Source organism: Rhinatrema bivittatum, chromosome 8 (assembly GCF_901001135.1).
Source record: "Rhinatrema bivittatum chromosome 8, aRhiBiv1.1, whole genome shotgun sequence".
Taxonomy (NCBI): domain Eukaryota; kingdom Metazoa; phylum Chordata; class Amphibia; order Gymnophiona; family Rhinatrematidae; genus Rhinatrema; species Rhinatrema bivittatum.
The window spans coordinates 152958334-152979917 of NC_042622.1; the positions used below are offsets into that span (position 1 = coordinate 152958334).

The window sequence follows — 21584 nt, forward strand, 5'->3', positions numbered from 1 at the left end:
TGCAACCTTGGATGTCATGCGATACTCCCAAGCAAAGGACACATCTATCAAGGGGATTCATCATTGACATGATCCTCGTGCACTATTTTAAACCTGATGAGAACTCATTACGAAAGAAAAGGGTCGCAATGTCAAAATCGATAATGGAGGCCTTCAATGCCAGACGGGCACCGTGTGCACCACTGCCCCAGGGGCTAGACTATAAAACAAAACTTACCAAAACTATTAAAAACCCTGGTTAAGATAAGGGGAGAATCAGACCTTTCCCTAAGTGTGCATGCACAAAAAGTCAGAAGCCTTAAAAGGCTCTTTCCCTATAAAAGGGCTCTCCTGACATCTCTCCGCTGCCTCAGGATTAAAATTGCCTGGTTCCATGCTTTCAGCCTTGCCCCGCTTCAGTCTTACTCTGCTCCAAGACTTTCGTCTTGTCTTCAGCCACAGCCTTGCCTCCGTCAACCCCTCAGCTTCTGCCATAGCCTCTTGGACTCTATCATGGCCAGGCCCATGCCAAGATTTGCTCACCTGCCGTCGGCACAAAATTTAGGGCCCAGCCCATGAAGTTATGCCAATTGCGCCACAGTAAACGGGGCCCATGCTCCCATTCGCACAACCATGATTTATGGGACTCAGCCAGCATGGATTTACCCAATGGAAGTCTTGCCTCACAAATTTCCTACATTTATTTTGAAGGGGTGAATAAACATGTGGACAAAGGTGATCTGGTTGATGTGGTGTATTTGGATTTTCAGACTGTGTTCAACAAAGTCCCTCATGAGGTTTGTAAGAAAAATTAAAAAGGCATGGGATAGGAGATGCCCTTTTGTGGATTGCAAACTGGTTAAAAGACAGGAAACAAAGTAGGATTAAATGGTCTGTTTTTACAGTGGAAAAAGGTAAACAGTAGAGTGCCTTAGGAATCTGTACTTGGACCGGTACTTTTTAATATATTTATAAATGATCTGGAAAGAGGTACAAGTGAGGTGATCAAATTTGCAGATGACAAAATTATTCAGAGTAGTTAAATCACAAGCAGATTGTGATAAATTGCAGGATGATCTTGCAAGACTGGAAAATTGGGCATCTATATGGCAGATGAAATATAATGTGGACAAGTGCAAAATGATGTATAGTGGGAAAAATAATCCATGTTGTAGTTACACAATGTAAGGTTCCATTTTAGGAGTTACCACCCAAGAAAAGATCTGGGTGTCACAGTTAATATTACACTGAAATCATCGGCTTGGTATGCTGTGGCGGTCAAAAAATCAAACAATGTTAGGAATTATTAAGAAGGGAATGGCAAATAAAATGGAGGATGTCATAATGCCTCTATCACAATGGTTAGACTGCACCTTGAATACTGTGTGTAATTCTGGTTGCCGCATCTAAAAAAAAAAAAAAAAAAAAAAAAAAAAGATATAAAAGGGAGACCAAAATGATAAAGGGCATGGAATGGTTCCTCTATGAGGAAAGGATAAAGAGTTTAGGGCTGTTCAGTTTGGAAAAGAGACAGCTGAGAGGGGACAGCATAGAGATCTATAAAATCATAAGAGGACTAGGTTGGGTAAATGTGAATCTGTTATTTACTCTTTCAGATAACACAAGGACTAGGGAGCACTCCATGAAGTTTGCAAGTAGCACATTTAAAACAAATCAGAAAATTCTTTTTCACCTAATGCACAATTAAGCTCTGGAATTCGTTGCCTGAGGTTGTGGTTAAGGCAGTTAATGTAGTTGGGTTTAAAAAAAGGTTTGGATAGGTTCCTGGAGAAGTCCATAAACTGTTATTAATCAATAGTGAAAGGTACTGCTTGTTGCTGGCATAAATAGCATGGGATCAATTTAATTTTGGGTACTTGCCAGGTACTTGTGATTTGGTTTGGCCACTGTTGGAGACAGGGTACTGAGCTTGATGGACACTTGGTCCGACCCAGTATGGCATATCTTATGTTCTTATGTACCGTAATTTCATGCGAGACACGAGGCTCCGAAGAAGAGACTAAGGGGACTCCATATGGACACATGGTGTAATGCATGCATTAGCATGCTGAGAGGCTCAGGCAAAGTTCTAGAAACTTTTACGTAAATGCTGAGCTGGGCTCCATCAGGTAATCTCACCCATGTGTGAAGACTGCCATCCTGCTTTGCCCTCAGAGAATTCATATTGCTTAAAGTCTGATGTTGCCATTGTTTTATTACTGGGTCCTCACTTTGGAGAGGATTCAGTTTCAGTCAATGACTATTACCAACTCCCCTACTTGGCAGGGTTTGTTTGTTGCTTTTGATACAGAAATAGTAGAAAGCTCAAAAGGCTGTATACAATTTTACAAAGGGCAGTCCAGCTTTCTATTTCTCAGATTCCATTTACTGGTAATGGTACAAAACACATGTCTGGTCTAGTCTGGTAGGATTCAACAAAAGAAAATGAGCAAGATCAAATGTTTCCTTCTCTCTCTCCATCTGCTGGATGGTTGGCATTAACCAACACATCTGCACTGGTCTAGCTGGATGATAAGGAAATTCACTATGGATATACTGAAAAATCAACGGGCTGTGGAAGCAACCGCAAAACAGTTATGCAACCTGTCCTCTCACTTGTTTCTCAGTTATTACATGACAGCAACCCAAAGACAACACAAAGAATCCTCCCCATCCCCAATTCTAATTATTTTGATGAGGAAAGAAATGAGACTGTTCCTTTTTGGGATATTTTAATGTATAGAAGATAAAACATGGTTACATTTTGCTTTTGGAGATGACACAAGCACTTAGGGTTGTCAGTTTTCTCAGTGGGAAGTGGCTGGTCAGTAGCTGTTAGTTTTTTGTCCTCCCCAGGCCAGCTGATAGGCTGATCAGTCCTAACTTTGCTCCCTTGCCACTACTGACTTGTAGTTTCTTAGAGAAACTGGAAGCAGTGACTTGAACCTGTCTGTGGCCTCTGAGTAATTTCTGTTAGCCGGTGGTCATTGCATCCTGCATGTGACACCATCCTTCCCAGTACACTGAGAGATTTGTAATTTCTGCAAATTCCCTTTGGGATTCAGCATTACAGGTACCAGAATGCAACATGAAAGTGGTGGGTGTGAAAGGCGGGACTATCCTTGTGAGTCTCAATTTCTGCAGGCATTTTTTTTTTTAAACTTTTCATGATTTCTTAGAAAGCAGCAGGTGATAAAAGTTGAGGGTGATAAGGGGTCTTGGCCAATAATTCCTTCTGTTCCTTCGTGCTTCTAGTTTAATTGGAATCAGTCTTCATTCAACAACAGCACCAAAAGCCTTCATTTACAATTACCTGAGGATATTTTCCCTATTTTATATCTCCTTCCAACTCACTTAACCCAGTCATTGCAGAGATAGTCCTCAACTGGAGGCCATGTAACAGGGCTCCCCCTCTGGAGCCCTGCAATCATGGTCCCCCAAATTCAGTCACTAAGGAGCCACTGTAATAAGACCTGCACTAAAATCCACATTAATTTTTCTTGGTGAATTTTTTGGCGCACACACCAAAAACCATCAGAAGCATAGGATGTAATAACTGCATATGGATTAGATATGCATATACAATCCACATACACAAAACACACATGCCGTAATGCGCACAGTAATGCACACTCATGGCCCTATGTAGTAAACCACGCAGAAATCCATGCAGAAACCCGCACGGACACCCATCAGCATGTGAACATCCGTGATTGATTCTTGGGACAAAAGCCTTTCTTTTGTAAAAAAAAAATAAATAAATAAAAAAAATAAAAAAATAAATTAGTCTGGAAGTTGATGTGAAGGTGGGTAGAGCAATATCTTACCCCTTCAAGATCAAACTCAGACTGCTGGCAAGAGCATGAAATGCAGATCGGTGATTCTGCATCATTGAGAAGCTGTCTTCTCTCTGCCAGTTCTGTCCGCTGCTTGGCTGACCCATAAATGCATCAGAAAACTGGTCTCCACCTCGGTGCTTTCACTTAACTCCTGCCTTGCCCCAGGTGCTAAAAACCCGCATTATAAAAACCCACACTAACCCAATCTCCCTGCTAGCATGCCTCCCTGCATTGCCCATGACTCCTTTGCATGCCATTAGCATACACTTGCACAGAACAAATCACCGATAAGCGGGTTTATATGAGCATCTATCCCACGCGCAAACCCTTTTTACATAAAAGTCTAGGTTTTGAGAATGTGCACACAGTACATGCTGAAACCTGCGGCAGCATTACTGTTGCTTATTGCTGTTGCACAAGGACCGAGACTTTTCCTCTCCTTCAGGGGCAGTGAATGTTGCCTGCATGGCATCTCAAGGAAATAAACTCAGGTCCTTCACATAGTAGTGAGCAACACTGCTACAGGGCCAGCCTCAAATGTAGGTTTTTAATAATCTCTGAATATGATGGAGACTGTATTATTCATAAGTAGGTCAGGCTGAGCTGGTCCTGGCAGTTGGGTTGCTGCTCTGCCATGGACCAAAGCCAGCAAGTTAAATATCTGAGGACACTTGTGTTCACTTAGACATCCACAATGCACAAATCAAAGTGAAGAGTGACATTCAAAAGCAGAGGCAGCCTTCAGCTTAAGTAAAGAGGGTGAAACGAATCGGCAGCTTAAGACTATCCTTCTTAACCCTGTGCATAACCTCCCTATCATCAGGCTAGGCATTGTGTAATGTTGTCAACCAAGGACTCCCAACACTGTATGCAGTTTTCCCTCTGTAGTAAACAAAAGTGAACATTTAAATCACCAGAAGGTACATTTTTAAATGAATTTTAGGCATGGACATGTATATGATCAAAATACATATATATACATACATACACGCACACATACATATATACTTGTCTTCAGCAGGGATTAGATAGAAGACTGCACAAGTTCAGAATAGAGCCTATGGTCATCACAGAGGGATAGCACTTTCCAGTGTGAAATGGGGGTTGTGAGATTGATAACACAGGCAAGGTTAAGTCTAAATATTGCCATTAGCACAGTATGAGAAATACAACACACATGTAGCTGCCATGGGAATCAAGTTCTACAGAGAGACTTGTCTTTGAACTCAAATCCCCAAGTTCAGGGTGGGAGCATTAGGCCATGTTTTTTCACCATGAAACAGGAGAAGGAGTTTCAGAAAACGACAACTCTGTTCCAAGAACAGAGTCCCTTGGCAGGTCTGCACAATGTAGCTAAATTTAAACAATAAAAAAAAACCCACCCAGTCCACATCCATTGGAACAACTTAAATTATTCCTGGTCACAGATTCCTGCAAAAATTAGAACCATCAGTTGTGGTCTCCATCAAGTGTGCTAGAAATGCAGCACCCAGGCCCCAGCTCCTGCTGTTTGGGCACAGCCCCACTGAGGCACCTTGCCACTTCTGACTGTGATATCCTTGGCAAGCAACAAGACTTTCTCTTCCTTGTGACAGGCTGAGATTTCATGCTGCACACCAATGCTTAAAAAAAAAAAAATGAGAACAAGATTCCAATAATGGGAGAGGGGGAAGTAAACACTTTAATAATAAAGAAATCTCTGCTGAAATGCCCTTGGCACCAGTTCAGGGAATTAGCTATGCTGGGTCAACTCCAGTCCTGTCTGTTGTCACATTACCAGATGGTGAAATGGAAATCCACTGTATGAACCAGTCTGTCTAGCTCTACTATAATTCCAAAGGGTTCCTCCTCCCCTCCCCCCCCCCCCCCCCACCCCAAGGCCATACCAAGTTCATTTAAACAGGCAGCCTTTCAACTGAGAAAGCAAGAGGAACCAAACACACAGGCCTACCAAGGGCCACATCACTAGGAGGGCACCTACACTGTAGGCGGACGAAGAGTACAGATGTGCCCCCCAGGAAGCCCTGTCCATGCCAGCCTAGGCTGAATTCAGAGCCTTTACAGGACTGGCGAGCTACAGATGTACATACAAAGAAAAGAGCAGCTGGTGACTTAGTGCATCGGAGCTTGGGTCAGGAGAAGGAAGACATAGTCAGAGCCCAAACCCTTTAACCCCACAATGAGACAAAGTTCTGCAAGGGTTTTCAAACCTCTGTTCCACCTCCTGCCACCAACTCAGTTGTTAAGGATAGATTGCAAGTCAAAATCTATGATAGAGGAGAGGTTCTCGTCTGGCTGCAGTGAGGCCAACAGCCCATTCACCAAGCTGTTGTTGCTATCCAGCTGTTCTCCACTAGAGTCATCTGCCCTGTTGGCCATCAGCCTCGTGATGGCCTCTGGGTAGGTCATTATAGTGGACTGGTTTCCTGTGGAATCTGGGTAGGTCAGAGTTGTCTGGTTTCCTGTGGAATCTGGGTAGGTCAGAGTTGTCTGGTTTCCTGTGGAATCTGGGTAGGTCAGAGTTGCCTGGTTTCCTAGCCCACCAACCCTGGCAGCTTCCTGCTGGCCAGTGTCCACTTCACCACCCAGAAGTCGGGTGAAGTCCTGGATGTCTATTGAGCTGAGGCTGGTGCACTGCCCGTCGCCCTCACTTATTAGGCTACCCAAATCCATCTGAACATCAGAATAAGATACCATGTTAAGAAAGGGCTCCCCACTCATACTAGATATGGCTGAGGGTAGCTGAAACTGGCTACTGGTGAAGCCTAAGTCAGAGAATTCATCCAGGTTCACAGTTGGGTATTTGGAGGCTGATGCCACAGCTACAGATGGTGGAGTTGGAGCTTGAGCAGTAGGCAATGTGCTTGAAACAGTGAAGGTGAATGGCAAAGGGCTTGGTGATGGCTGTGGATTTGGCTTGACAGACAAGGTGGATATCAGGGTGCTGGATATCTCAGAAACTGTGGGGAAAAGGGAGAGATATGAAAAGATCAAAGAAAGTAATAATTGCACAGCATTTGTCCATTGACAAGCAGGGCTGAATTAGCCATTCGATGGCGCTGGACATAACCTTCTCTCAGCTCATAGAGCTTTTGTTCAACTGAGCATGTGAGGGAGTTCCTGCGCGGATGGTGTCTGGTGAGTCCCTCAAGTCTTTTTGTCCAAGCCACAGCATGGACGTGTAGCCTTCTCTGTTTTTGTTTTTTTTTATTACATTCTTAAATTATTTTTCAATCTTTCTTAATTTTTTCAGAATGCTGTTGTCTTGCTGCCTCAGCAGCCCCCAAAGAGTACTTTTCACTGCTATCACACAAAAATTTTTTTTTTAAAAAGCAACAAGGAATGTGACTCGTAATCCTAGAAGGAGCTCCCCTCAGCATCTTCTAGGATTACATGTGTGGTAAAAAGATGTCTATTACCAACAGTCATGATAGCTTTTATCAATATCTTGGGCCTAACCATGACACATCTAACTTACTATTGAAGCCAGATGTCATCTCAGACCCAGAGATCCTGAACCTGGGAGATGAAGAAGCTGTGCAGGCTGGTAAAAAGCCATAACGAACCTTCCTCTTCTAGCTCCCCAGGTGTCGAGTTGAGCATGAGTTCCCCTACTTCATAGCAGGCATTAGGCTCCCCCTACTTTGTCGAGGTCAGGTAAGCCACAAAAATGCTGCTCTATGGTATCGAGAGTCCCTCATGGGCACGGCAGCTCTTGGTATAGGCCAAGAAGAAAAAGCACCATTCCTCAGAGCAATCAGCACTGATGAAACAGCAACAAGCCCCGGAAATGTCAACGCATTGGAGCTGGGAGCCCTCAATTCCTCAATCATGGATAAACGCTATTGAAGTACTAGGCCTTAATGCTACCGCCACAGCTATTTCTTAAATCACCAATCATTTTAACGCATTCCAGGAGAATAGAAGATGTGCTCCAATTACTTCCTCAAGAGGATTTCTCTATCAAGGCTTCTAGAATGAGATCATCTAGAGAAACCAGATTCTGTTTGGTGGTGCCATTGATCTCTATGCACCTCTAAGACAGCTCTATAAAGTTCACAAGGCCTTCCAGAGGAACCTATTCTGGTTTCAGAAGAGCATGTTCCACCCTCCACACCTGGCCACAACAGTCTTTAGACCAAGTGGTAGTGGTGAAGATTTTCTTTGCCTTCCTGATGGCTATGGATAAGGAGGCATTCTTCAACCTCTCTTATCTATGGATTGTATTTGCTTCCTCAAGAGGGGAGTACCTTTCGCCTCCGACCCCACAGACATCCCATCAGAACCCCCTTGCCAATCTCTTGCAGTGGAGCCAAACTAAGGTTATTGCCTGGGAATACTCCCCTTTGAGACAAGCAAGAACCCCACATTAGTTTCCTGCATCATCACTGGGGTCCTAGGTCAGTGTGCTTTCTTCTCTCAGCTCAGAGAAAGGAGAAATAGTAATTCTATGGACCTCTACTTGAGCCTCCAGAGCACTGGTCACTGACAGAGGTCCTCTCCTATTTCAGATTTCTAGATAAAGATGAGTATGATCCTAAGAGTCAACATCTGTAAGGACAAGGACTCTAATATGGAAGTCTTCAGCCTTCTCAAAATCCTAGACACTATGGCATTCTGCAGCGATTCCAATATATTTGGATCCTGCAAGAATCATAAATAAGAATATGGGAAAATCTGATTTCCTAAGTTCCTGCAGCCAGAAAATTAGGCCTTCTTTAGCGCTGACTCCACAATGGTTGTGCAGCTGCCCCTAGTCATCCATGGAGTCTGGCTCCATGTCCAGGATACCCTTGGAGAGACAAGGAATGTCCCAAGGCATGCTGATAGGGCTGGGAGGACAAGGCCTTCCCGACTGGGGTGCGGTCCGGGCAGGGGCAGCTGCTGACTACGCCTGAACAAAAGCTTGAAGGCCTTGAAAAAATTCCACCCAAGAAAAGGCTGCCGGGTCCATACCTAGCCCAGGAGGAACTGGGGTAGGTGCCACTGATCTGCCCTCTCCAGAGGCGGACACAGTCCTGGGATTGCTCAGATCTGGGGTGCTACTGGATAAGGTCATGGCTGACCCATCTTCCGAATGAGAGGGACCGGGCTTGGAGAAGTTCTGGGAGAGTTTAGCCCTCCCTGGGCCTCCTCACAGTTCTGACACAGGAAGGATTCTGTGTAGCCCTAATATGGCAGGCAGCACAAAGACAGTGTCGCTTGTGTTCTTTGCTGCCAGAGCTATAGTTAACTGTAACTTGTGCGTGCAACTGGCTAGCATTTGGGATCAAGCGTGCACAGATCTGCCCCGATACACATAAGTATAACTGTCTGGTTGTGAGCAAGCACATGCGTGCAGGAATGTGCAGTGTTATGCGCGCTGTTATAGAACAGGTGCACACATGTATGCACGCGTTAGTCGCACAGCAGAGCCAACTCGCACCGCACGTACTGACTGTCTATAGGGGAAGATGGTGCCGCTGCGGCCTGCCATGTGGAGGGCCCACCGAGCCTGAAGCGGGGCCTAGCCTATCGAGGGACCACTCAACCCGCTCGGAAAACCCTTGCCCTTGCCCCAACGGAATTGGGAACTTCGCTGGTACGGCGCGCCAAACAAGAGACTGGAGGAAAGACTTACTGAAGCCCTTCCACTTCACTGAATCGGAGGAGTCCTTCTTTTACTTTACCTGGGCTCGGTACTTACTGGCTGAGTACAGAGACGGTCTCCAGCTGCGGGGGAAGAGGGCTTTGGCCGCCTTGCTCGGCTTCTTGTACCTGCTGCCTTTCAGCTGCTTCAGCAGCAAGTCCATGCCAGAAAATCTGTTACTGGACCAAGGCACATCTCTGAGGGATCTCGTAAATCGCCTCAGGAATTCTCAACTGGGGGAGGGACCTTTAGGTATCACTGCAGAACGGGGCTCAATCTTTCTCCAATTTAAAGACAAGTTTTCCTTCTTCTAACGGGTACTGCAATCAAGTTAACTTAGAAAATAGCCACTGCTATTACTAGCATGGGATACACTTAGTTTTTGGGTACTTGCCAGGTACTTGTAGCCTGGATTGGCCCCTGTTGGAAACAGGATACTGGGCGCGATGAATCCTTGGTCTGACCCAGTATGGCAATTTCTTATGTTTCTTATTTATGTTAATCCCGCTAAACCACCATTTTGCTCTAGCTGACTTCCAGATCACAGACTCTTAAGGCTCTTCAAGTGAGAACCATGATTACATCAATGGATCATTTCAGAGGACATATGTAAGACTGCAACTTGGTCATTAATTCATACCTTGACATCCCACTACTGTCTGGACAAATTATCAATTGGTAAAAATAAATCTGGATATGCAGGTTCACACAGGTTCATCCAGTAGTCTACTCTCGATGGTGAGGTCTGGGTTGCTCTGCTGCAACCCTCAGCTTGGAACTCCTGACATGTCATCGCTAATTCAGCCATGCTAGTCAGTGGAGAAAGCAAGTTTGCTTACCATAAACCTTGTTCTCCACTGACATCAGGATGAATTAGCCATACTTAATACTGCCCACCTCCCTAGAAAGTCTACTACTCAACTAAAGCTTGGCTCTAAAATTGACTGAGGGGGGCTCACAAGGCAATGTCTATGTGTGAACTCCTGCACATGCTCAGTAGAGCAAAAGCTCTATGAGCTAAGAGAGAAGGGTCCATTCATTGTTATCTGACATCATACCTGTGGTCATGGCTAATTTATTCTGCTGTCTGGTGAGGACAGTAAAAGGACCAACAGTAGTACTATTACTACTACGTAACACTTCTATAATGCTACTCAATGTATGCAGCACTGTACAAAAAATATACAAGATTATATATCAGTAGAGCTTATAATCTAGTCAAGACAAACATTCAGGGCAAAACAAACTTGGGGAATTTCATTTATTAAGACAATGGTTAAAAATGAATGAGGATGAAAGCAAGACAATCAAGGGTTAAAATGTAAAAGCAGCCTTAAAAAAGTGGGTTTTTAGATAGGATTTAATAAGGCAAGAGAGGGAGCATGACACACCAGCTCAGGAAGTTTATTCCAAGCATATGGTACAGCCAGGTAGAAACTATGGCACTGGGAAGTAGCATTAGAGGAGAAGGGCATAGATAGGAGTGACAGGGTTGGGTGTCTCAAACAACTCAAGGACCAGCAGTAAAGGGTCTAGGATTAGTAGGATCTCAGAGAGTTTAAGAACGAGCAGTGCAAAGAATGGGGGTTAAGAGGGTCTCAGAAAGATGAGGGTCAGACAGTGCAGGGGCTGAAGATTGTTACTTCAGTTACTTACTATCACATGAGTCTGAAAAAGATCAGGAGAGCACTAGCATCAATCATTACAATCACTGACTAAGTTAAGCATGAGCAAGCAAAGCTAAAACTAAAACTAACCTGTTGCTGGCACATTGGGTATAGTCTTGATGGGCACATTGGATATCGTCCTGATGGGCACAGCTATGCGTCGAGGGGGTCTCTGTTCAACTGTGGCTGCAAGGAAGAAACTGCAGGGTTAGCAAGAAAGGACCGGGAGCACAAATACAGGCCCTCAACCCCCCCTTACTACTCTAGCTAAGGAAGAAATCCAAACACAGGCCTCCACCACTACACCTGCTTTGATCAGGTCCCCCAATCCCTCATCACTACTCTAGCTTGCACAGAGCCATAACACATAATCCTGATCACTGATCCAGCCCTGGTGGTTCCTCCTCTTGTTTCGCACACCTCCAAAAGGGCTTCTCTTCACAATGTTTCTAAAGCTGTCCATGGTCCTCCTGCGCTTCTCCTCAATGCAGTGAAGATCTCCTAAAAGAGAAAAAAACAGACAGGACTCAGAACACCTCTACCGTTTTGTCAACAGAGACAGTCATAGCTTCTAACCCCCTCGTTGACTCAAAGCCCCATGGAAATGTTTTAAAGGATGACCTGGCCCCTCTTTTCCTGTTGCAGGCTTACCAGAAATCTAAGTCCCAGCATGTTGTGTGTGTAGGAAAGAGGGATTAAACCAGGTTTGATTCAGGCTGTCCTGGGGCCATGGAGTCAGTGGATAACCCTAATGCAGTTTTCTTTGTTTTCGGCACACATTTTTTTTTTTTTTAAACTGAGTTATGAGATGGGTCCAGAGGTGGAGACTTGCAGCCTCTTACCTTCATCTGGTAGGTACTGGAACTCCATAGCCTCACTGACTTCCTTGTCCGAGGGCCTCCGCAGCTGCATTTGCACCTTGACTGGCTCCCGGATGTTTGGGTCCAGGTAGGGTGGAGTGCGGAAGACTATGGCTACCTGTCTGTGGACATCCGCCTGTGAGAAGTTTCCCTTGGCTTCCCAAGTATCCAGGAAGAAACGTACTTCAATGTCTTCTGTGGAAGACGCAGAGAAGAGTTATAGTCCAGTGGAGGGGGTGAAGGTGAGGGAGAGCTGCAGCAGGAGGCTGTTATATCTCCATTAGCAGCATGTCCCTCTCACCCATACACAATACCGCTTTTAATACTTCTGACTATTCCTTGGACACATCCGATCATTCTAGTATTGCATTGCCTCAGCTTGGCTGCTTTAACTTCTTTACTTTTCATCTTGCTACACCAGTCTAGACAAATAGGCAATGTCCCCCTAGAAGCCAATGGAGGCAGGGCATACAGCTTTCCTTTGTGATATTATCACCACTATCTAGGGGAGGTGCAGCACAGAAAAAACCAGCATTCTCTGCCTCCAGCAGATACAAGAACGTACAGGTGGTGTAGAAGGATTTTTTTTAGGCCTGCCTCTCCTAAGAAAAATTTAGCAGTGGTGGTAATCATATGGTATGCCCAGGATAGTGAGCCTGTTGTGAGTGCTCTCAGTCCCAGAGGGGACTTGCTGGAGCCCAGGCTTATGGTGGCAAAAAACAAAAAAACACACAAAGGTTCCTCCTCACACTGACTTTCCCAATCCTCCCCTCACTCCTTTTTTTCATGGCTGTTTGAATGCCTATTGAGAAATTACAATTTACCTGATAATTTCCTTTGATTTAGGAAAGTCAGATGAATCCAGAGCAAGTGGGTTATGCACCTCTACCAGCAGATGGAGGCAGAGCAAACTAACATCATAATATATATACCCCTGCAGTGACATCAGCCTGCCAGTATTCTCTTCAAAAGCCAACTGTGGACAGACCAATAAAAAATGATTTAAAAACAGATAACCATGTCAATACTCAGCCAACAGTAAACACCGAGCTCGGACAAAACATATTAACACTAGTCTAGGGACTGCACTTAACACCAGTAATCCCTGTAACACAGTCACACAAAGGACCATAGTGCAAGCATTTGGCAGCCAAGGGAAGCTGGATTCATCTGACTGTCCTAAAGAAAAGGAAATTGTCAGGTAAGTAGTAATTTCTCATTTCTTAGCGACCAGTCAGATGAATCCAGAACAAGTGGGATGTACCCAAGCTACTCCCGACTAGGGTGGGAGGCTGCTTGCGGTCCTGTCAAAACCACACCTGAAAAGGCTGCGTCCTCCCGGGTCTGCACATCCAAACGATATCTGGAAAAGGTGTGTAAGGAAGACCACGTCGCAGCTTGGCAAATGTCGACGGGAGATACAGTGTTTCTCCAATAATAAAGCCTACCCTGAAAATAAGCCCTAGCTTGATTTTCAGGATTTTTAGAATAGGATTTGAAATATAAGCCCTACTCCAAAAATAAGCCCTAGCTTTTATGTGGACGCGCGGTTCCACCCCAAGACTTGCCCGCCCCCCAAGACTTACCGAAAGTCCCTGGGGGAGGGAGGCAGATGGGAAGTTGTAAAAAAACAAAAAAAACCCAAACCAACCCTTCAAATTTACTTCATTTCACCCCCCCAAAACTTGCCGAAATTCCCTGGTGGTCCAGCTGTCACATGGAAAGGGCAAAGTTTTAGCTCTGAAGTTTTGGGGGGGTCGGGTGCAAGGAAATAAATTTGAAGGGTTGGGGTGGGTTTGGGGTTTTTTATTTTTTATTTTTACAACCCCGTTGTAATTAATCAAATTTGAAGAGTTGGGGCGGGTTTCAGGTATCGTTTCGGGGGGAGGCAGCCAAAATAAAATCGACCCGGTTGGCCATATGATAGTATTGTGTTTCCCCGAAAATAAGACATCCCTGAAAATAAGCCCTAACCATTTTTTTGGAGCTAAAAAAGAATATAAGACCTGTCTTATTATCGGAGAAACATGGTAGCAATCTAACTTCCGCCCATGACATCACCTGGGCCTTAATGGGATGAGCCCTAACCTGACTAGGTAATGGCTTACCAGCATCAACGTATGCTGATGTGACTACCTCCTTAATCCATCGAGCTATTGTAGCCTGTGAGGCCAGCTCTTCTTGTTTAGTACTGCCATGAAGGACAAAAGGGCAATACGTTTTCCATAAAGGCTCAGTAACCTCCAGAATCCAGACAAAATATCTCTTGATATCCAAGGGTAGCAACAGACTAAACTCCTCTACATCTCTCTCTCTCTCTCTGTGCAGAAACGGCAGGAAGATGGACTGATTTAAGTGAAATTCAGTGACCACTTTTGGTAAAAAGGAATGAACAGTATGCAGCTGTTTCATCCCTGGAGTCACCCGGAGGAATGGCTCCTGGCAAGACAATGTCTGCAGCTCAAACTCTCCGCACAGAACAAATTGCCACAAGAAACAGAGTTTTCAAGGTCAGTAACTGCAAGGACAGGTTATGCATCGGTCTAAACATAGGACCCGCTAAGAAATCCAAGACCAAGTTAAGACTCCATAAGGGTAGTGGAACCGCAAGGGAGAATGAAGATATTCCACTCCTTTCAGGAAACAAGTCACATCAGGATGAGTCGACAAGGAACCACCAGTGACCTGGCCCCTGAAACAGGTGAGAGCCGCTACTTGTACCTTTAAGGAATTAAGGGCCAAACCTTTAGTCAAGCCATCCTGCAAAAATTCCATAATGAGCAGGATCTTGGCCAAATAAGGAAGAGTACCTCATCCTCACACCAGGCCTCAAACATTCGCCAAAACTGTACATAGGCCAAGGAATTGGAGAACTTGTTCAGCAAGCGAGCCCTCTCAAGGGTCATACTGTAAGACAAAACAGAGTTGGATCTTCATGAAGAACCAGACCCCGCCTTAACAGGTTCCTGTGTGCTGGAAGTTGAAGGGGTGAATCCCCCAGGAGCAGCCACAAATCCGCATACTATGGCCTCCTGGGTCAATCTGGAGCAACCAAGAGCGCCAACCCTCTGTGGCACTCTATCCTTTGGATCAATCTGCCCAACATGGGCCATGGAGGAAAGGCATACAGCAACTTGTCTTCCAGGCACCAGGACAACAATCCCCCACTACTTTGGATCTCTCCTGCGACTGAAGAATCATGGAACTTTCGCATCGTGAGAAGTCACCAGCAGATCAAGAAAAGGGGGACCCCAGCGATCGAGATTCAGCTGAAAACGCTTCATTTGACAATGCCCATTATCCTACATAAGCTGACCTATGTTCAACAACCTTTGCTGGCTCTTGGTTCCTCCTGCCGAATTGATTTAAGCCACAATCGTTGCACTGTCCGACATTAACCAAACCGACCGACCCTGCAGCCTGTCGCCAAACTGCAGGATAATAGAAGGACTAGGGGGCATTTCATGAAGTTAGCAAGTAGCACATTTAAGACTAATCGGAGAAAATTCTTTTTCATTCAATGCACAATTAAGCTCTGGAATTTGTTGCCAGAGGATGTGGTTAGTGCAGTTAGTGTAGCTGGGTTCAAAAAAGGTTTGGATAAGTTCTTGGAGGAGAAGTCCATTAACTGCTATTAATCAAGTTTACTTAGGGAACAGCCACTGCTATTAATTGCATCAGTAGCATGGAATCTTCTTGGTATTTGGGTAATTGCCAGGTTCTTGTGGCCTGGTTTGGCCTCTGTTGGAAACAGAATGCTGGGCTTTATGGACCCTTGGTCTGACCCAGCATGGCAATTTATGTTCTTACGTTCACTTGTGGGGGACCCCAGACATGGATCTTTTTACTTCCCCAGAGAACAAGAAAGTGGATCACTTCTGCTCCCTGGCCCGGACTAGCAGAGGATTGGTGTCAGGCTGCCACCTTGCCACCAAGATGCTCCTTTGTCATTGCGATATAATTTGTACCCTGGTTTAGCACTGTCCCATTGGTTATCCTCTTTCCACCATGTCTCCGAGATACCAATTATGACTATGTCATCCTTCACTGCTATACACCTCTAATTCTCCTATCTCACTTCTTAGACTTCTGGCATTAGCATACAAACATTTCAAAGTGTGCTTTTGGTTTGTATTTACATTCTGCTTTTCAGCTGACAGGGATAAATTGAAATCTTTTAGCTTAGGTGAGTTTTTAATTATAGGCACTTGGACTACTTTTCTTATTATTGGAACCTCTCTGTTGGGTTGCCCTAACTCTAATGCTTCATTAGTATCCTTTGAAAATGCCTCCCTCCGAACCATGCGCTGCTTATCGACTGTCGGCTTTCCCCTTTGTTCTATTTTAAAAGCTGCTCTATCTCCTTTTTAAAGGTTAGCGCAGTAGCCTGGTTCCACCCTGGTTAAGATGGAGCCCATCCCTTTGGAAAAGACTCCCCCTTCCCCAAAAGATTCCCCAGTTCCTAACAAAACTGAATCCCTCTTCCTTGCACCATCGTCTCATCCACGCATTGAGACTCCAGAGCTCTCCCTGCCTCTGGGGACCTGCGCGTGGAACAGGGAGCATTTCAGAGAATGCTACCCTGGAGGTTCTGTATTTAAGCTTTCTACCTAAGAGCCTAAATTTGGCTTCCAAAATCTCCCTCCCACATTTTCCTATGTCGTTGGTGCCCACATGTACCACGACAGCCAGCTCCTCCCCAGCACTGTCTAAAATCTTATCTAGGTGACGCGTGAGGTTCGCCACCTTTGCACCAGGTAGGCATGTTACCAGGTGATCCTCACGCCCACCAGCCACCCAGCTGTCTACATTCCTAATAATTGAATCACCAACTATGACAGCCGACCTAATCCTTCCCTCCTGGGCAGTAGGCTTTGGGGAGATATCCTTGGTGCGAAAGGACAATGCATCACCTGGACAGCAGGTCCTTGCCACAGGATCATTTCCTGCTACACCAGGTTGATGCTCTCTGATCATGAGACCTTCCTCCTACAAGGCAGCACCAGGACTGCCAGACTGGAGTTGGGACTTGGCTACTATGTCCCTGAAGGTCTCATCTATATACCTCTCTGTCTGCCTCAGCTCCTCCAGGTCTGCCACTCTAACCTCCAGAGATTGGACTCGTTCTCTGAGAGACAGGAGCTCTTTGCATCGGATGCACACAAACAACTTCTCACCGGCCGGTAAAAAATCATACATATGTCACTCAATGCAAAAAACTGGGAGGCCCCCCCCTCTTATAGATTAAATTCCTTTCATAACAGACCTTCAGGGAGATCAGCTATAGACATATAATACTATTTTCAAGGTTAGCTCCTCTACTCTTAGAGTTAAAGTATCATCTGTTTCAGAAGACACAGGTTGATGCCAGATTCTCGCCACTAAGCAGGAAATCATCTATCCCTGTGGAAGAAGGTGCTGCACAAAAGAATTATGCTTCATAATTTTTCTTCAACTATCTGTGCAGATGGCACCTGCACTATTAATGTGGCAAGAACCCTATTAAGCAGAAATCAGCAGCTTTTTGATGGAGAACAGCTGGCACAGCTTGAATCTACAGCTGCTTATCATTCTGATGAGGTTGATGAATTTGTTAATTCTTTAAGATCATTAGTGTGTTAGGAACTAGAATTCTTCTATTACTCAGGCATTAGGCTGCTGTTTTTTGCTCCAAATTGAATCTCTGCAAAATGTCTTGCAAAGAGAGTTTATTTGGTGAGACACTTCAAAATGCATAAACGTTGGCAAGTTAAATGTAAGACATTGATAAGACAGGCTAAGAGAGAATTTGAAAAGAAATTGGCTGTAGAGGCAAAAACTCACAGTAAAAACTTTTTAAAATATATCCGAAGCAGAAAGCCTGTGAGGGAGTCAGTTGGACCGTTAGATGATCGAGGGGTTAAAGGGGCACTTAGAGAAGATAAGGCCATCGCGGAAAGATTAAATGATTTCTTTGCTTCGGTGTTTACTGAAGAGGATGTTGGGGAAGTACCCATACTGGAGAAGGTTTTCATGATTTGGTTCAGATGGACTGAACCAAATCACGGTGAACCTAGAAGATGTGGTAGTCCTGATTGACAAACTTAAGAGTAGTAAATCACTTGGACCGGATGGTATACACCCCAGAGTTCTGAAGGAACTAAAAAATGAAATTTCAGACCTATTAGTAAAAATTTTTAACCTATCATTAAAATCATCCATTGTACCTAAAGACTGGAGGATAGCTAATGTAACCCCCGTATTTAAAAAGGGCTCCAAGGGCGATCCGGGAAACTACAGACCGGTTAGCCTGACTTCAGTGCCAGGAAAAATAGTGGAAAGTGTTCTAAACTTCAAAATCACAAAACATATAGAAAGACATGGTTTAATGGAACAAAGTCAGCATGGCTTTACCCAAGGCAAGTCTTGCCTCACAAATCTGCTTCACTTTTTTGAAGGAGTTAATAAACATGTAGATAAAGGTGAACCAGTAGATGTAGTGTACTTGGATTTTCAGAAGGCATTTGACAAAGTTCCTCATGAGAGGCTTCTAGGAAAAATAAAAAGTCATGGGATAGGTGGCGATGTCTTTCGTGGATTACAAACTGGCTAAAAGACAGGAAACAGAGAGTAGGATTAAATGGACAATTTTCTCAGTGGAAGGGAGTGGGCAGTGGAGTGCCTCAGGGATCTGTATTGGGACCCTTACTTTTCAATATATTTATAAATGATCTGGAAAGAAATACGACAAGTGAGGTAATCAAATTTGCAGATGATACAAAATTGTTCAGAGTAGTTAAATCACAAGCAGATTGTGATAAATTGCAGGAAGACCTTGTGAGGCTGGAAAATTGGTCATCAAAATGGCAGATGAAATTTAATGTGGACAAGTGCAAGGTGATGCATATAGGGAAAAATAAACCCATGCTATAGTTACACAATGTTAGGTTCCCATATTAGGTGCTACAACCCAAGAAAGATCTAGGCGTCATAGTGGATAACACATTGAAATTGTTGGTTCAGTGTGCTGCGGCAGCCAAAAAAGCAAACAGAATGTTGGGAATTATTAGAAAGGGCATGGTGAATAAAACGGAAAATGTCATAATGCCTCTGTATCGCTCCATGGTGAGACCGCACCTTGAATAATGTGTACAATTCTGGTCGCCGCATCTCAAAAAAAGATATAATTGCGATGGAGAAGGTACAGAGAAGGGCTACCAAAATGATAAGGGGAATGGTACAGCTCCCCTATGAGGAAAGACTAAAGAGGTTCGGACTTTTCAGCTTGGAGAAGAGATGGCTGAGGGGGGATATGATAGAGGTGTTTAAAATCATGAGAGGTCTAGAATGGGTAGATGTGAATCGGTTTTTTACTCTTTCAGATAATAGAAAGACTAGGGGGCACTCCATGAAGTTAGCATGTGGCACATTTAAAACTAATTGGAGAAAGCTCTTTTTCACTCAACACACAATTAAACTCTGGAATTTGTTTCCAGAAGATGTGGTTAGTGCAGTTAGTATAGCAGTGTTTAAAAAAGAATTGGATAAATTCTTGGAGAAGTCCATTACCTGCTATTAATTAAGTTGACTTAGAAAATAGCCACTGCTATTACTAGCAACGGTAACATGGAATAGACTTAGTTTTTGGGTACTTGCCAGGTTCTTATGGCCTGGATTGGCCACTGTTGGAAACAGGATGCTGGGCTTGATGGACCCTTGGTCTGACCCAGTATGGCATATTATGTTCTTATGTTCTTAGTCATGAGTCTAGATGAATCAAACCCACAGAGACTTCCTGAGAATAGGTCAAATTTTAAATTTTGCAGAGGGTCCCAAAAAAGCTAGAATGAATGTTTTACAAAAAGTGGATCCACATTGCCAGAGACTAATAAAGTTTTGGATATCATTCAAAATGTTCTTGGCCAAGAGTTGGTTTCCCCAAAGCCTAACACATTCATGGTTTTTTCCATGTATATCACCAGTGAAGACAATTGCTGTACTGGCAACACTAAACAAGTTTATAAAGCTAAGAGTGTTATGTCCTGCTCCATTTCAAAATCTAGAGCAAGGATGTTAATCATATTTTGAAATTCCAAAAGATATTTATAAAAAAAAATTATTTCTGGATTTCAGATGGGTGAATAAATGCTTACATTAATCTTATTTTCGATTGGATTCTCTTCATTCATGACATCTTGTCAGGAAGAAAAGGCTGGTATCTGACTTTGCAGGATGTATCAGAGAAATAAATTACAATAGACTATAATACTGAATGCTTAGTTTCCATTAAAAGATATGGGGCCAGCAATCTTACTTCAGTTTATCAGTGCTCAGTATTCCATATAGTTTGTGGTTCCTAAAAAGGACAGGATCTATACACCTATTCTCAATCTAAAGGGGGTGAACAGCCATATCCGTATCACTCACTTCAGAATGGAAACTTCGTTCCATGCTGGTGGCAGTGCAAAAGAGTGAGTTTCTCTCATCTCTAGACTTCTCTGAAGCATATTTTCACATTTCCATCAGGATGGAAGATCAAAGGTATCTGCAAAAGCATTTTCAGTTTACAGTGCTGCCTTTTGGTCTGACCACATTTACCAAAGTCATGGTGGTAGTGGCGGCTTTTCTGAGGAAAAAAGCATTATGCTTCATCCTTACCTAGATGATTGAATGATCAAGGCCAAGTCTTATCAGGAAGATTGTCAAGCATCAACAGAATGGTCCAAGTTTTTAGAAGGCTTGGGCAGGGTGATAAGTTTTGCAAAAAGCAAACTTCTTTCTACTTGGCCCTTGGAATACCTGGGGGGCTCATTTCAATACAAAGGTGGGATGAGTATACCCGACTATGGAGAGCAGGACTAAGATTGTGCAACAAGCACTGAGATTTACTGCTCTGACAGCCCCAAGAGCTTGGGATTATCTTCAACTTTTAGGATCAATGGCAGCCACCTTGGATCTAGTTCCATGGGTTAGGGCTCACATGACACCACTCCAGTGTTCACTTCTGTCTCGACTGTTGTCTCATTCTCAGGATTACAAGTATCACTTCCTGTTGCCCGTGCGAGGAAGGAACAGCTTCCTTTGGTGGACAGTTGAAAGATGTAAGTCTGGAACCACCCTCATGGATACTGATCGCAACAGATGCAAGTCTTTCAGGTTGGAGAGCACATTGTCTGGATCAGGTAACTCAGGGGCTATACTCTCAGGAAAAGGCTGCTTGGTCCATCAACAGATTGGAAACCAGAGTGATAAGGCTAGCCATATATCACTTTCTTCCACTGATAAAGGGGAAAGCAATAAGAGTGCTCTCTAGTAAAGCGACAGCGGTGGCATATGTGAACAGACAAGGAGGTACACGAAATCTAGGGGTGTTAGAAGAGTCCAATTTCCTCTTCCCTTGGATGGAAGAATATCTTCTACACTTTGTCAGTGGCACATATTGCAAATCAGGCCAATTTTCTGAATAGAAAGCTTCTGCACCCAAGTGAATGGGAACTCCTACACGACAAGTCATCACAGTGTTCCAATGGGGGCATGCCTCACATGACAACTTGCAAGAATGCCAAGGTTCAACAGTTTTTCAGTCACTGCTGGGAGCTCGGAGCCAAGGGTATAGAAACTAAGAACATAA

The 21584-nt window shown here is 44.2% G+C and overlaps 1 protein-coding gene across 2 annotated transcripts in view; it reads right to left on the reverse strand.

Annotated features, from left to right (window-relative positions):
* Positions 1-2694: 2694 nt before the first annotated feature.
* The window catches only part of RELA (RELA proto-oncogene, NF-kB subunit), a 94599-nt gene continuing 75709 nt past the window's right edge, over positions 2695-21584 (reverse strand). For both annotated transcript variants that reach the window (XM_029612200.1, XM_029612199.1), the window contains 4 exons: positions 11957-12169; positions 11535-11615; positions 11205-11300; positions 2695-6778 (listed from right to left, as the gene is read on the reverse strand). In XM_029612200.1, the coding sequence (XP_029468060.1) occupies positions 6054-6778; positions 11205-11300; positions 11535-11615; positions 11957-12169 (1115 nt within the window). In that variant the 3' untranslated portion in view covers positions 2695-6053. The remainder of the gene's footprint in view (positions 6779-11204; positions 11301-11534; positions 11616-11956; positions 12170-21584) is intronic.